Source organism: Mesocricetus auratus, unplaced genomic scaffold (assembly GCF_017639785.1).
Source record: "Mesocricetus auratus isolate SY011 unplaced genomic scaffold, BCM_Maur_2.0 Super-Scaffold_100011, whole genome shotgun sequence".
NCBI classification, from domain to species: domain Eukaryota; kingdom Metazoa; phylum Chordata; class Mammalia; order Rodentia; family Cricetidae; genus Mesocricetus; species Mesocricetus auratus.
Window position 1 is genome coordinate 55,214,327 of NW_024429195.1, and position 15,399 is coordinate 55,229,725.

The following is a 15,399-nucleotide window of genomic DNA, read 5'->3' on the forward strand; positions in this document are numbered from 1 at the left end:
GTCTCTAGGTCACCTCTCTGGGTCCCCGCTCTGGGTCACCTCTGTGCAGTTGCAGTTTGTGTCTCAGGGAGCTGCTGAGATCATGGTGGCTATGTGGGCTTGGGGTCAGAGTGGAACTTGTAGATTACAAGGTCCAGTGGGGTGGTGCTGGAGTAACCTGCCTGCAGGAGCCTTGCCTGATGCCCTACTGCAAATAAAAGTTCTTATATTGAAGAAGCATATTTTCTCATGAGCGACAGATTTAGAATACTAATATATACATTGCTGTGATTACTTTAAAATTATTGATTATGTATTAATTGTGCAGATTACTTGGGTTCAGTGTGATTTTTCCAAACATGCACATTATGTGCCCTGATAAAACCCATTATCTCTTTATCCATGCTTCTCTACTTCCAAGCTGACTTTTTTTTTTAAACTTCCATATATGACAGGGAACATGTGGTTCTTATTTCTCTGTGTTTGGCTTATTTCACTTAATATTCTGTCCTCCAGTTTTATTTTTTATATCTCTGCACTTTATTTTGTGTGTGTGAATACCTTATTTGCATATATGTATATTCAGCGTCCTTAGAGGTTAGAAGAGGGTGTTGGATCTCTTTGGACTGGAACTATGGACAGTTGTGAGCTACCATGCAGGTGCTAGGAATCAAACCTGGGTCCTCTGCAAGAGCACAAGTTCTTTTACTGACTAAGTCATCCCTCTAACCTCATCGAAGTATAATTTTACCAAATTATCCTGGGAATTTCTTATATATATCCTTGGAAATCAGTGTGAAAAGTAACATTTTCTATTTTGCTAAACCTTATTGGATTTTATCCAACTCATTCAGGGTGTTTCTTTTTTCTGTCAACATTTTTGTTTTTTGTTTTTTGTTTTTGGGTAGTCTCACTTGCATACAATCTTATTGCACATCCATCTTTTTCTGCATTTCCTGGATGCAGGAGGTTTGATTTCACAAAATGTTATGATTGATCACTGACTTTCAGGAGAAGGGTCTTCATGTGTTGCTGACATTTCTGGATTCTGGCATCCCCTCGATTCTGAGAAGTGTAATAAAAGCCTAATAACAATGACAAGTGAATGTTATTAATGTCAAATAAAAATTATATTTGGGAAAAAGCAGGCTATTAAGATTGGGAAATGATAGTCTTATCGTTGTATATTGTCGTGAGCTTTCTGGGATAGGAAGGAAAAGGGCTACATTAAAGTTGGCTCCCAGGAGAGTATGCAGCTATCAGGCTATGGAGCAAATGCCTCTCAAGAGTCGAGAAGAACAAAGATGGAGACCGCTAGCCTTGAAGTTCCCGTAAACTTCCTCCACAGGCCCCTCCAAATCCTTAGAGGATGACTAATTGCTAATGAGCTGCAAAGCTGATGCATTTTTCATTTCATCTCTTCTCATTTCCCTTCTATAACTCCAGGTAGAAGTGTCAATCAACTGAGACATGCGAAGATGGGGAAAGAGTAAAGATGAGGAAAAGTTAAGAGGCAGAGTCTATTCCATGTGGATAAATAGCTCCTGAATAAGTGAGACACCTCCTGCCCTAAGGGATGTGTAACGGAATGAAATAATGAATTTTCTTTTTCTTTTTTAAATCTGATTCACCTGTCTCCTTAACTAATTCTCCATTTCCCTTCTGCTCTGTTTGGTTCTTGCTTCTGAGAAAACACAGCTGTTTTCAAAGAATGCGATTTGTTCTGTGTTTCATCCCGTCTTGCCATCTCAGTGTAATGCCATCGATTGCAGGCTGCCGTGTCTTCCACTGCTGAATCACTGAATTGCTTCTCCACACTGGAGCCTCCTGTAAGATAACACAGGCAGAGGAAGGCCACCTTGTATTGGCAATTCTAGCACAAAGACCTCTTGGAGGTGGCCTGGAAGTATTCCCACATGCAAGCAGATATTTTCCAGTTCTCCAAATTAAAAAACAAAGTGTAAGAAAAATACATTGCTTTTTGTAATGCTGGAGAAGATCAAACAAACAGTTAAGTGAAAACCATGTTGTTTATTGATTTGGCTCATGGAAAGATTCCTTTTAGTTCTAGTCACTGAGGGGTGTGGGTTCCTAGATGTCTGGGTCAAAATGTTTTCGGTCAATACCTTTCCTCTAGCAAGCTCAGAACTTGTAGAGTTACTGTCTGTAGCTGCCCACACCTCAGTTTGTCTGTGGCCCCTTCAATCTCCTTTCTGTAGAAATGGGTAGGACTTCTAGGATCATGCCCTGGTTTCTGGGAAGAATGGGTTTCTCTTTTATTCCTCTTTTCTTTCCTCCAGCTCTCCTTTTCATCCTTTCCTCCAAATCTCTTCTATGATAGGGACAGAGTCCAGGGCCTTGTGCATACTAGGCAAGTGCTTATTCCCAGACACCCATCTATTCATGTGCGTACATATGCATGTGTGAACATGTGTGTGTACATGTGTATTTATGTGGGTGTGTGCATTTGTGAATAAGTGTGTGTTTCATGTATGCATTTGTGTTCTTTTGTGCATATGTGTGTGTGCATATGCAAACATGTGTGTGGTTGTTTTGAGTGTGTGTGTGTGGTGTGTGTGTGTGTGCTTGTGCAGGTGTGTTTCATGGGCATACCTGTGTGTGTGTGAATGTGCGCATGTGTGAAAGCATGCACGTGGAGGGCAAAGGTTGGTGTCAGATGTCTTCATTACTTTTCACTTTAGTCTTTTGAGACATGTTCTCTCATTGTCTAGACTGGCTGGCTAATGAGCTCCAAGGACATGCCTGTCTCTGTTGCCCCTTCCCTCAGGATTTGAGATTGTAGATACTCTCCACTGTGCATGGTTTTCACCTGGGTTCTAGAGATTTCTGCCCAGGTTCTCATGCTTGCACAGAAGTTACTTTAGTGACTAAACTGTCTCCTCAGTGCACCTAGGGGTTTAAACATACAAGAAGAAAGATTTCTCTCACAGCTTTCTATATTTCCAGAGACTTTGTCATCTGAGTAATCTATCAGGGTTTATCTTCTTCCTACTGTCAAAGCTAAGTCTCCACACTGGCCATCAACTCTTTTCTTGTCCTGTCCCCTCGATGTTGAAAAAGCCATGGCTTGTCATTCTGTGACAAGAGTGTAGAATCTACAGTGACTAAAAACTATCAAAAGTCACATCAGCTTTGCTACAGAGAACTGGGAAGCCATGAATAATAATTTGGTGTGTTGTTGAGAATTCCACAATCCCAGCTAATTCTAAAAAAATGGAAGAGACTCTCTAGATATCCAATTAAATATTTATGTGTAATTAGCTTGTTGAAGAGTATCATATTGTTGGGATTTATGTAAACACGAAATACTTTGTTTTCCTTCTCCTCGCTTCCAACTGTATTGTGTTGATTCCCACTTACTTGCAGGGAAGCAAGTTCCTTAGCAACATCTAATTTCCTGTCATTTCCAATTATTAGGAAAGTCTCATTTGGGTATTTAAGACCTGGTCCTGTTCATTTGAAAAAGATTAATCTCAAACTCGATTCATAGAGCATCCTCTCTCCCTCACAGTTATTTGGATTGAATATGTATGTGATTTTATTGGTTTGGAGGTGTCTTTGAGCCAGGGTTCTGAAATACCTTTTTTCCTTTTGATTCTAGATCCTAAGGAGGGATTATTGTCTGTCAGGTAGGAGGGAGGAAGCAACCATATTTTTTTTTCATAAGATGGTTAGAATGTCCAGGGTGGGTCTTGGGGTATGTTTATCCTGGTTCAGACAGCTTCTCTCTGACAAGGTGTTTTCTGATGAGGTGCTGGTCTCTGCACTGTGTTGTACATTGTTTTCTGAAGGTATTGTCACTCTCTCTTCATTGTTTTGTGTGCAGAAACAGGATCTGTTCCTCTGGCCTTTTCAGCATTCACACCAATGATCTTCCTTTGGATCAGGCATACTTTTGCTTTGGGGGACCCCGAGGTGCCTCTTCACAAGGGGTGAAAACATCTGGGTAGGGTCTTCTGCCTGAAGAGAACTGGATAGGGCAGACTCTTCTAGCTTCTTCCCATGTGCAACACACTGGACCTCTGCAGCTTTCTGGGCATTAGGTTATAAATTCATATTAGCCTTACATTCCAGAGGACACTTATCAAGAGGGTACTATATCTCCAGGCTTCCAAATGATGGCTCCGGGACCGTTCTCTTTGAGTGGCAGTATCATGGTGGTTGCCAGGTTACTGCTTGAAGATTTCCCTGGGAAAGTTAGGAAAACTGGACAGAATCTCAGGTCTTTAGAAATGTCCTAACCTTCTGACAGAGGGAGGAGGAAAGAATCTGCCTTTTCCATAAAAAAAAATCAAACATTGCCCACAGTCCTAACCATAACCTCCTGGCCGGTGAGGTCTGTGGTCTGGTGAAAAGGGTGGTGTGGGGCAGTTGTTTGATAGAGAGGACCCGTATGGAATGCTTGGTTTCAAATGCTGGGTGTTCTCTCTAGAATGCAGATTAAGTCATTTTATTGTCAGTCCGCAGCAGAGTCCAGGGTGCTGAGACAGTTATGCCCTCATTATAACACGTACCCACTGAGAGAGACGAATAAGAATATATGGATATGTATTGTATCCCAGACTCCCAAAAGTCTAGTCCACTCCTCTGGTACTCTTCTCAGGTGGAATAATTACACAAACCCAAACGAGTAGCTGTCTGCTAAATGACAGCAAATGCAAATAAATACAACACACTTGGATTTTTCTTATGACTGTTTTATTTTTCTGACTGTCAAATTCAAGGTATTGAAACATGGGGCAGCAGAGATAGACCAGAGACTAAGCACTGTCTGTTCTTCTAGAGAACTCGGAACTGAGTCCGAGTACCCACTTGACAGCAAATACCCACCTGTAAATTCAGCTCCCGGCTATCTGCTGCTCTCTTCTGGCTTTCATTGCATGAGGTGTGCAGATGTACATTCAGGCCAAACACCCATATGCTATTAAAATAATGATATAATTTAAATCCGAAAAACTCGTGTGGATGGCTTTATAGTCCTGGAGCCCCAAACTGCATATTTATTCTGTTGAGGAACCCAATCTGACATCTAGTCTCAGTAAGAAACTTAAATTTGTGAAAATGCCTTTGTGATCTCTAAGAACACAAATGCTAATATTGTAGGCACGAGTATAGGTAATACTTTCACACACACACACGTGCACATGCACCTAAACACCTTATTTTTGTTGGTATATAACATGAGTTAATGTCTGGGGTGCATTTTTAATCTCACCGGCATAAGGAACACCACCATTTTAAGCCACATGTTAAGCCTGGTTCTAAGATTTTAGACAGTCTCTTGGAGTCTCAATTTCCTTATGTAGAAAACATGGATAATAATAGTACCTATTTATAGAGTTGTGAGAATCAAATGGGTTAATTCATGGACAAGTACCTAAACCTAAAAGAGGGTCTGGCAGGTAGCCGGCTCACAAATGGTTATTAGCATGTATTTGTTGGGACTACATAGGAGCTTCTTACCTTTCCTATATTTTGGATATTTTCTGATAGTTATGAAATGGATGAAACTAGCCTTTTCTTTTTGATGACGTTTCAAGCGATTTAAAGAATTATCCAGAGCAGAGGTCCACGTGGTGTGAGAAATCGCTCCTCAGGACTAGCGACGCCTCATGCAGGTGCCAGGTACCACAGTGCTTTAAGTAGTCAGGATATCAGAGGGCAGGTGAATGAGCTCCCTTGGCGGGGCAGGCATTCAGAAACAGATGAGCATATCTGCAGGTATCCATATTCCCGAGATTGCGCTGCGGGAAATTCATCAAGTGGGAGACCTGTGCAGGTCTCTCTTCCTGCCCTAATTCATACTTAGTCTTCTTTTGTCCCCTGTCGGCTTCAGTTGTCAGCATCAGCTTGCTTTCGAAGGGCTGTGTGTCTGCAGATTAAGACTGAAAGGGAAAGTTTGACTTAACGATTCTTCTCAAATGGCTTTTCAATATTTCATCGATTGTTTCGGCCTCATCGCTTTCCTACCTTCTGCTCATGCACAACTCTCATTAGGTTTATTGGCCTTCCCTGCACAGATTGGTTCAGATGAATTTCTGGATCGAGAGGCAGCCCAATTATCCATTTATTCCTTGTGTCTTTTCTAACTTTTCCATATCAAGCATTTGTTCTAAATTCACCATGGGTGTTCCAACTGAGCACTCGAGCTCCCCAGCAAATATTTGCCAGGCTATAATTTTTTTTTTGTTGTCAACAGTCAAATTTAAACATGGCCAATCTTATTCTAAGTTGGTTTGCATAAACCCTGCTTTTTAGAGAAGGCAAATGTTAATTTCTAATTCTTTCTTTGGTAGGTGCTATCCTCCATTTCTCATGCATTTTAATTAAAAAAATAAACAATTTGGGGGCAGTAAGGACTGCATTTGGACTTAAATGTTAAACAGAATGTATTTTGACAGGAACATAATGTGTAGAGGGCTGGGTTTGGGAACCAGTGAGATCATCTGTTTGGGAGTCTGTTCTTCTCATCCTATTCCTCTTTGTTATAACCTCAGGGATTCTCCAGAATGACCCCAGCTCCTTGATAGTGCCCTGCTGCTGCAGTGACCCAAGTAGCAGGGGCTATCTTGTTTGGGGGTTGGTACCTGCGGTGACCACCTGCGGTAGTAGATTGCATTTGAACTGCCAGGTGGTCTGTGTGTGTGTGTGTGTGTGTGTGTGTGTGTGTGTGTGTGTGTGTATATGAGAGAGAGAGAGAGAGAGAGAGAGAGGGAGGGAGGAGAGAGAGAGAGAGAGAGAGAGAGAGAGAGAGAGAGAGAGAGAGAGAGAGAGAGAGAGAGAGAGAGAGAGCTCGCCCTAACTGTAGGAACAGAATTTCTCTTTGGGGGTCAAGGTGGGTTTGGGGGAGAGGCTATTAAGCACATCACAGTAGATTTTCCCAAGCTGAATTCAAAATACTAATGCAACCCAGACTAGTGTGATAGCACCCAGGCTCTCCTTGAGCATTTCGCTGTCTCAGCTTCCCAAGTACTGGGATTACAGACATATCTGAATTCAGAATAGATAATATAGTCAAATGCTAAACTAATTAAGTCCCTTACTCAATAGCTTGCAAACATACACAACAATGGTCCCATTATTTTTTACAGGTCTCAGTTGATTTTGGGAGCCATGTTTTCTGCGCATGGCTGCTATGTACTGTTAAATCAGTCCTTCTTGTTTCCCTTTTATCGGGGAACTCCTGGTACTATGTAGTCTTCTTTTGTTGGCTGAAGCTGTGCTTCCTGTGGGGAGCATTCCATGACTATGCTGATCCAAGATAATCTGCCAATAAACCTGGCTACCAGCACACTGTTGCTCACGGGGCCCACAAAGAGGAGCTTAGTAGGACCCAGGCAGATCTTCTTATCCAGTTTGTCTATGGCTTTTTTTTTTTGAGATACTGTAGCATAATTGTGATAGAGATCACGTGACCTGAAAGCTTACACTATTTACTCGTTAACACCCATCTTGAACTAAGAGAGGGCCTCACATGTCTGCTCTTCAGTATGACCTGCGATAAATGTTTCTTAGTTTGTAGTTTATGAAAACTCTTTTAAATTCAGCATAGACTTTTCATATTTGCCAGACATTCTGGGCACTGAACAAATAATCACAAAATTACACTTGGAAATTGAGGTGAGTCTGGGCAAGGAACAAAGAAAACTCAGGAAGCAATTGTATTTTCAACAGAATACATTTATTATTGTTGTCTTGTGGTTGCAGAAAAGACCCTCCTAGGAGTTTTGCACCTAAACCACCCCTTTCCAATACAGGGTTATTCCTTGTTACCCACTGCAGCTAAAGAACATGAGTCTTGGACCTAGGAAGACGACTCAGTGGGGCAGAGCACTTGCTGGGCAAACATGATGACCTGGGTTTGGGTCTCCAGCACCCGTGTGAAAGGCTGGGTATTACTGCATGTCTGTAACCTCAGTACTTGGCATGTTGCAGGGAGAGAGGAAAATTCCTGGGGATGGGCGATCAGCCAGGCTAGCTGGAAAACTGAGTTCCAGGTTCAGTGAGAGATCCTGCCTCAGAGGAAGAAGGTGGGGCATGATAGTAGGACATTAAAGGTCATCTTCTGAACTCTGCATGTATATGTGCATACCCCTCAAACACACCCTCATACCTCTCACCACGAAAGACAGACACACATACACAAAAACATGCCTTGTCAAGTTTCTAGGCAGACACGTGAAGATGTGACAATTAAAAACTTACAAAGATGCAAATAGGCACATGGAATTGAAGGTTGGCATTTATTTCAGTGCTTAATGGAATCTTTTTGTGCACATAGTTGTTGCTTTGTGTGTGTGTGTGTCTGTGTCTATATGTCTATCTGTCTCTGTGTGTGTGTGTGTCTCTGTGTATAAAAGTGTAACTTGGCTTGCATTAATGTCAAACTCTTTGCTTAGTGGTATAAAGCTAGATTCACTGGTCTCTCTTCCCACCTGCCTAGCGGTCAGCCCATTCCCAGGGTGGAGTACACAGAAGAAGAAACTAAAACTTGGGGCATTGTGTTCCGGGAGCTCTCCAAACTCTACCCCACCCATGCTTGCCGAGAGTACCTGAAGAACTTCCCCCTGCTGACCAAGTACTGTGGTTATCGGGAAGACAATGTGCCTCAACTGGAAGATGTCTCCGCTTTCCTGAAAGGTAAGACTGGGCAGGCCGCCCTTCCCTATTCATTCCCCATCCCCATTTGATTTTCAAGGATGCACCGACACACCGATAGCCCCTTCTCTAAAAGGGAAAAGTAGAGGCTTAAAAAAAAGGAGCATTGACTCAATGATGGACTCCTGGCTGGAGAAAAGGATTCAGCTCTTTGTGCAGTTATGGGCTTGCTAAGGTCTGTTTTTGGTTGCTGTTGTAAATGGTAATCCCCAAAGGATAGCTACCAAAAATAGCAGCGCTGAGCCTCTGATAAACACGAACTATTACTTACACTTACCACTGGAGCTCATAGTCTATGACCAAGCAGCTGAGGGGTGTTATTTCTTTTGGGGGGCTTCTGTTGGCGTCCACCTGCGCTGCTTGGCCCATGGCTGCTGCATTATCCACTCCAGGCTTTTACTTCAATTTTCACCATGCCATTTCTAACTTGGCTGCTTCATGTTTTTTTTTTTTGAGGGGGTGGAGGGGTGGCACCAGGGTTTCTCTGTGTAAGAGTTCTGGCTGTTCTGGAACTCACTTTGTAGATCAGGTTGACCTTGAACTCGCAGAGATCTGCCTGCCTCTGCCTCCTGAGTGCTGGGATTAAAGGTGTGTGCCACTACTACCTGGTTCTTCCTTCTTATAAAGACCTTTATGATTTAAAATTCCCATAGTTTCCTCATCTCAAGAAGCATTATTAGATCACATCTCTAAAGTTTGTTGTTCCAAGCGAGACAACATTTACAGACTCAAGGTGATAAGGCTGTGGGCCTCTTTGGAAGGCTTTTAGGTAGCTTTTCATCATTGTTTCTACCTGGAATCTGCCAGACTGCCACTTCTAGCTTTGTGAACCTCTACATACTTAGCCTTTTCTTTCATTCTACCTTTAAAAGATATTTATTTATTTTTATTATATGAGTGCTCTCTCTCTGCATGTATGCCTTTATGCCAGAAGAGGGCATCAGATCTCACTATAGATGGTTGTGAGCCACCGTGTGGGCACTGGGAATTGAACTCAGAACCTTTGGAAGGATCAGGCAGCTGGTGCTCTTAACTGCTGAGCCATCTCTCCAACCCTCCTCATTTCACCCCTTCTATCCACATTAAGGTTTCCACCATTTCCCCATCTTCATTCCTAAGCTTTTTTCCCCCATTGACTACCCTGCCCGCTGCTTCCTCACAAACATCCCTCTCCAAAACAGGACCTAAAATGTTACTTTTCCCCTCACATATTGATTTAGAAGCTCTCAGAAGCTCCATCTACTTAAAAAACAAATTTAAAAAAACTGGGATTGACAAAGTTGTTGTTAAGGGTAGGACTAAATTAATAAGTATTTTGAGTTTTGTGGTCTGAGCTGAAAAACAATCAAGGCAGTTACACGGTCATTTTAATGTGCACATTAAAAAGTCCAAAAACTATTCTAGTACCTTCAAGATCTCAGTCTGGACTCCCCCTTTGCTCTGGCAAATGTGATGCACATCAAAAGAGTTCATATAATGAGATACGCAGAGAACAGTGTAGAAAACAGAATTTACTATACAGCAAAGCAAAGTACACCCTCAAGAGGTGAGAGCAGATTAATGGGCAAAGGGATGATTGCCTCAATCTATGTTTTAGGTAGGTTTTCTATTTCCAAACTCTTTAGAACAAACAGCTTTTCCTGTGGGACTTTTTCCTGGGTAGGTGATTGACAGGCCTGTTTGGATAGACTTTTACAAGAGGGGACAATGATGTGTATTTTTTGTTGTTGTTCTGTAAAAGAATACCCCCTGCTAGAGAGAGATCTGACAAGGGTGTGACCTCCCTGAGCCAGGTCAGACAGTTATCTATTAATGACCTTCTGGGGTATTGAGGATCTTTGTATTTCCTCCCAGGATCAGAGAGATGATTCTAATCTCGTCCCTGTGATAAGAGATTAGACTCCGGCTGTTCGGTCCAGGTCTTGGTTTATAGGCTGTTGATTGAGAGGGAGGTGTCTGATCTTTGTGTCCTCCAAGCTTGCTAATATCTCCCTACCCTACTGCATACCACCGGGACATGCAGACTGCACACCACCGACCATTGGAGACACACAGACATGACTAGGAGCTGAATTTGGAGGAGTCTGAACTGCTCACCCTCAGTGAAGACTCTGACCCAGCTCTCCAAGCATCTCCTGCTGCATAGCATGCTACATCATCCTTATACGTGCTGCTTTTGCTGTGGGCTCTTCATACGTTTGCTCAAACTCTACTGTTTAATTCTTCAGGATTCAAAGTTCTGTCTCCTGTCATTCCTGGTTATGACAGCTATCAGGACTCCTCCTCGGCTTTCCTTCAATATCATATGTGGGTCAGAATGCATGATAGATAGCCTTATAGTTGGGCCTCTGAGAGCCAGAGTGAGGCCCCGACCGTGGAGGAGGAGCCTGAGTGTGTGAACATTGTCCACTACACACTGTATTTGTGATTGAGAAGAGACAGGAAGCCCCTCACTCATCAGCTGCACTTAGCACCTAGTTACACAGTGAATTCTACTGTGGTGTAGCTAGCTTGTTCTCCTGACAACCCTGCAGCTCGTAGTTCTGTTTCCCACAGAAACTGCATGCAATCTGTATGTTTACAGTCGGATCCATTTCTCATACTATAGAATTCACATTTTGCCATCTTGTTTCTCAGCCTTAGTCATTAGAATATTATCCCACAGTTTTTTTTTGCCATATCGTTCTCCCAAGTTGCTATTTTCATGCAAGACAGAGTAGAGTTCAGTTTGAATCACTCTCTGGCTCATAGCAGAAATGAGGCAAGCTCATGTGTGTGGGTTTGAGTTTCTTTTAATTGACTCATTAAAAAATACCTCCTTTATATAAAGCAGAAACTTCTAAGCCAGTAATATATAGAGTCAAAGTTCTGAATGGCAAAATTTTGTATTTTTCTAATTTACATGAAATAAATTACAAAGCTATTAAAATAAAAAAATGTTTCTGGATACACGAACTCATGTCCCACATGTGGGATATGCTGCCATACTGATGTAATATAGGGAAAGAAGAAGATATACTTATCCTTTTGACACCCAGGAATACAATCCAAGTTGGGAATTTTTGGCATAAACATAATGCTGCTTTGAATTACGGCTCCTGAGAAGAGTATTATTTTTACGTTGCTATTCCCAGCCATCCTGAGGTGAACTTTAATAATAACAAAGTTTTCAGAATGGGGCTTGGGGGCTCTACAATGCTTACATCTGGGGAAAGTCCTCCTGGATATCACACTAAGAGAAAAGCCAAAGCTAGGAAGACAAAGAACAGATGTCCCTGTTGTGCATGGAATCTAAAACCATGGAATATACAGATACAGAACTAGACAATAGACCAGGGGTTGCACTAAGGTGGGGAAGATGTTAGGCAAATGATACAAAGTTGCTGTTGTACACAGTGAGTAAGTCTAGAGACATAACTTACTCATAACTGGTTGAGCACACTGTTACATAATGACAATTTGCTAAGAGTAGATTTTTATGGTGCTCTGACCATACACATGGAACTATGCAGAGATAGGTATATTAGGTTGACTGTTTCAATCATTTGAGTTTGTGTATGTTTACAAAAACATTTGATATTTTAAACATATATGTTTTTACTAAAAACAACTATACTTTCAAGTAGAGAACAATCAACACAAAATTACAATTTTAAAACAGTATTTCAATAAACCATATATATGTGTGTATATATATTTTTTTTTTTAAATAGCATTAAGACCATTGATGAGCTGCGGCTTCATGGTAGCTTCTGATTTTATCATATTCTTGTTTTCTTTCTTTCTACCCTAAAGCATTGTAGTATACAGTGCTTCAGTACCACTTGTAAACAGTGATTCTTTGTGCAACCATGCAGAATGATGCTGGAGGGACTTGCACAAAAGCTGCAGAGGAAATGGTTCCAGGACGCTAGTGGAGGAAGAGCCTCAGCTGTGTGTTCCTCAACACTGGCATGCAGAGTGGATCCCCAGGGGACTATGTAATAGGCACCATTCTAGGCTATAATCTCCTCCTACATACCTGAGTTTTCTTACCCTGATTTGGCTTTTGAATTTAAGTCCCTAAAAATGCTTTTATCCTTCCTTTTTAACGAACAATCTTGTTTTCCTGGAAACCATCACGCGTGAGCATAAGCATGTTTTAGTCACCAGAGTCCACAAACATGATTTCTGTTAATAGGAGGTGTCATCCATTCATCAGGAGTTTTAAAACCTGGATGATTTTCTTTCTGGAACATCCTTGCAAATAAGCGACCCTAAAAATTCATCATGCATGAATGTATTATTTAATGACTGTCATTGCCAAAGACTTTTTCAAAGGGTGAAAGCATACACAGCAAGAGTAAGAAATGGTAAATGAGCTTCTAGTTCTTAAAAGATTAAGAAAAAATTGAAAATCTTTATGCTAACAACTCATGTGTTGGGCCCTCAGGTCCCGAGGTTTGAATTTAGTTGATTCTTTCTCTCGTCTCTCTAGAGCGATCTGGCTTCACAGTGAGACCTGTGGCTGGCTACCTGAGCCCAAGAGACTTCCTGGCTGGCCTGGCCTATAGAGTGTTCCACTGTACTCAGTATGTGAGGCATGGCTCTGATCCCCTCTACACCCCAGAACCGTGAGTACTGTGTTCTCAGCTAAGCTGCATATGAGGGTCACTGCCGTGTAAGCTGGTCAATGCTTACTTGACTTGATTTCATGTTTTTAGCAGTGAGAATGCAACACTTGTCTGGAGAAAGGAGAGCAGGCCTGGAGGTCAGCATCTTCAGCTGGTACCCTGGCCTCTGATAATCTAGCTCAGGTCATCTCTCTCACTTTATTGCAACACTTAACGTTGTGCTTGGGCCAGACTGCCCCCATCCCTCCATCATATATTATATCCTGATTGCCATCTCCCCTCCCAAGTTCCTCCCCTTTCCCCCAGATCCACTTTTCCTTTGTTTCCCTGAAGAAAATTGGCAGGCCTTCCAAGGATGTCGACCAAACACGGTATATCAAGTTGCAATAAGACTGGGCACCTCTCCTCATATTAAGGCAGGATGAGGCAACTCAGTACTAGGGAAAAGGTCCCCAAGGCAGACAAAAGAGTCAGACAGCCCCTGCTCCTACTGTTAGGAGTCCCACAAGAACATCAAACTACACAAGCATAACATTTATGCAGAGGACCTAACTCAGACCCATACAGGCTCTCTGATTGTTGGTTCACTCTACAAGTATAGCAAAGTATCACTGGCTTTCCTTTCCTTGGATGTGCGTGGCTCTAACTTGGGTGTCTAGGCTGTGCAGCCTCTGGTTTCTGGTCCTCCAGACAGTGTCAGGTGTGGGTTTCCTCTTGTGGCATGAGTCTCAAGTTAGACCAGTCATTGGTTGGTGACTCTTACTAGCTCTGAGCCACTTTTACTCCCCAGCACATCTGCAGGCAGGACAAGTAGGTTAAAAGTTTTGTGTCTGGGTTGATGTCCCAATCTGCCTGGTTCCAGAAGATGGCCAGTTCAGCCTCCATATCCCCTGTTACTAGGAGTCTTCATTGCAGATGAGAAAAGGGAACTATTGGCACATAGCCAGGACACATGCGCCTCTTGTTGGGAGGTTCCCCATGGGTCAGGAGGTTGAGGTTCACCTGCATATGTCACAGTACCTAATTAAGCTCTTCTCATCTTTTAGGTCATTCTCAAATGCAAAATTCTGTTATGTTCCTGTTACAGTTCTTACCTTCCTCTATCCCCTCCTCTTCCTTAGTTTTTTGTTTGTTTGTTTTTGAGATGTGGTGGTTTCTGTGTGTAGCCCTAGCTGTCCTGGAACTCAGTATGTAGACCAGCCTGGTCTCAAACTCAGAGATCCACCTGCCTCTGTCTCCTGAGTGCTGGGATTAATGCCCTACCACTGCCTGGCATTCTTAGCTTCTTGAATGTTCTTCCATTCTGTTCATCACTTCTAGAAAGCAATGAAGCATTTGAGCTTTTTTCCCATCAACGTTCCTAAAAAAATTCATCTTGTGGCCCTTATATTAATTCTTTCCTTGCCATTGGGAGGGCTAAGTAGACAGAGAAGTTATAAGATTGAGCCATTTGGGTGCCCATCCCATGATGAGGGATGCTCTCTCTGCCTGGACTCTTGGGGGGAGGGCCTAGGCCCTCCCCTGAATGAAATGACAGACTCTGGAGATCCCCCATGGAGGGCCTCACCCTCCCTGGGGAAAGGGAGTGGGAATTGGGTTGGGGAGGCAGGGGAGGAGGGGAGGGAGAGGGAGCTGGGATTGACACATGAAGCAAGCTTGTTTCCAATTTAAATAAAAAAACAAAATAAAAAACCCAAACAAAAATAAAGATTGAGTCATATAATGGTTGTGGGTTAGCAGCAGGGATGGTGGTGGTCATGGTGAACTATGAACCCCAATGATTAAATAGTTAACTCTAGCCGGGAGGTGGTGGCGCATGCCTTTAATCCCAGCACTCGGGAGGCAGAGGCAGGCAGATCTCTGTGAGTTCGAGGCTGGGCTGGACCGACAGCCTCCAAAACAATATAGAGAAACCCTGTCTTGTAAAACAAGAACAAAAACAAAACAAAACAGTTAACTCTATAATAAATGGGATTGTATAGTCTACAAGTGCCAGATGCCGTATATTTTACTCACTATACTTAAAAGTGTAGTACTTACTGGGAAACACCTATGTGCTTGGGTAGTTTGGGAAAGAGACCACATTTTGCTGCCCTGGGCTTATGGGATAGGGAGCAATGGTTAGTAT

General features: G+C 42.5%; 1 protein-coding gene across 1 annotated transcript in view; it reads left to right on the top strand.

The window, feature by feature from the left end:
* Window positions 1-15,399, top strand: part of Tph2 (tryptophan hydroxylase 2) — a 105,555-nt gene that overhangs the window by 28,598 nt on the left and 61,558 nt on the right. The window contains exons 6-7 of the mRNA XM_005081468.4: window positions 8,444-8,640; window positions 13,136-13,271. Coding sequence (XP_005081525.1) covers window positions 8,444-8,640; window positions 13,136-13,271 — 333 coding nt within the window. The remainder of the gene's footprint in view (window positions 1-8,443; window positions 8,641-13,135; window positions 13,272-15,399) is intronic.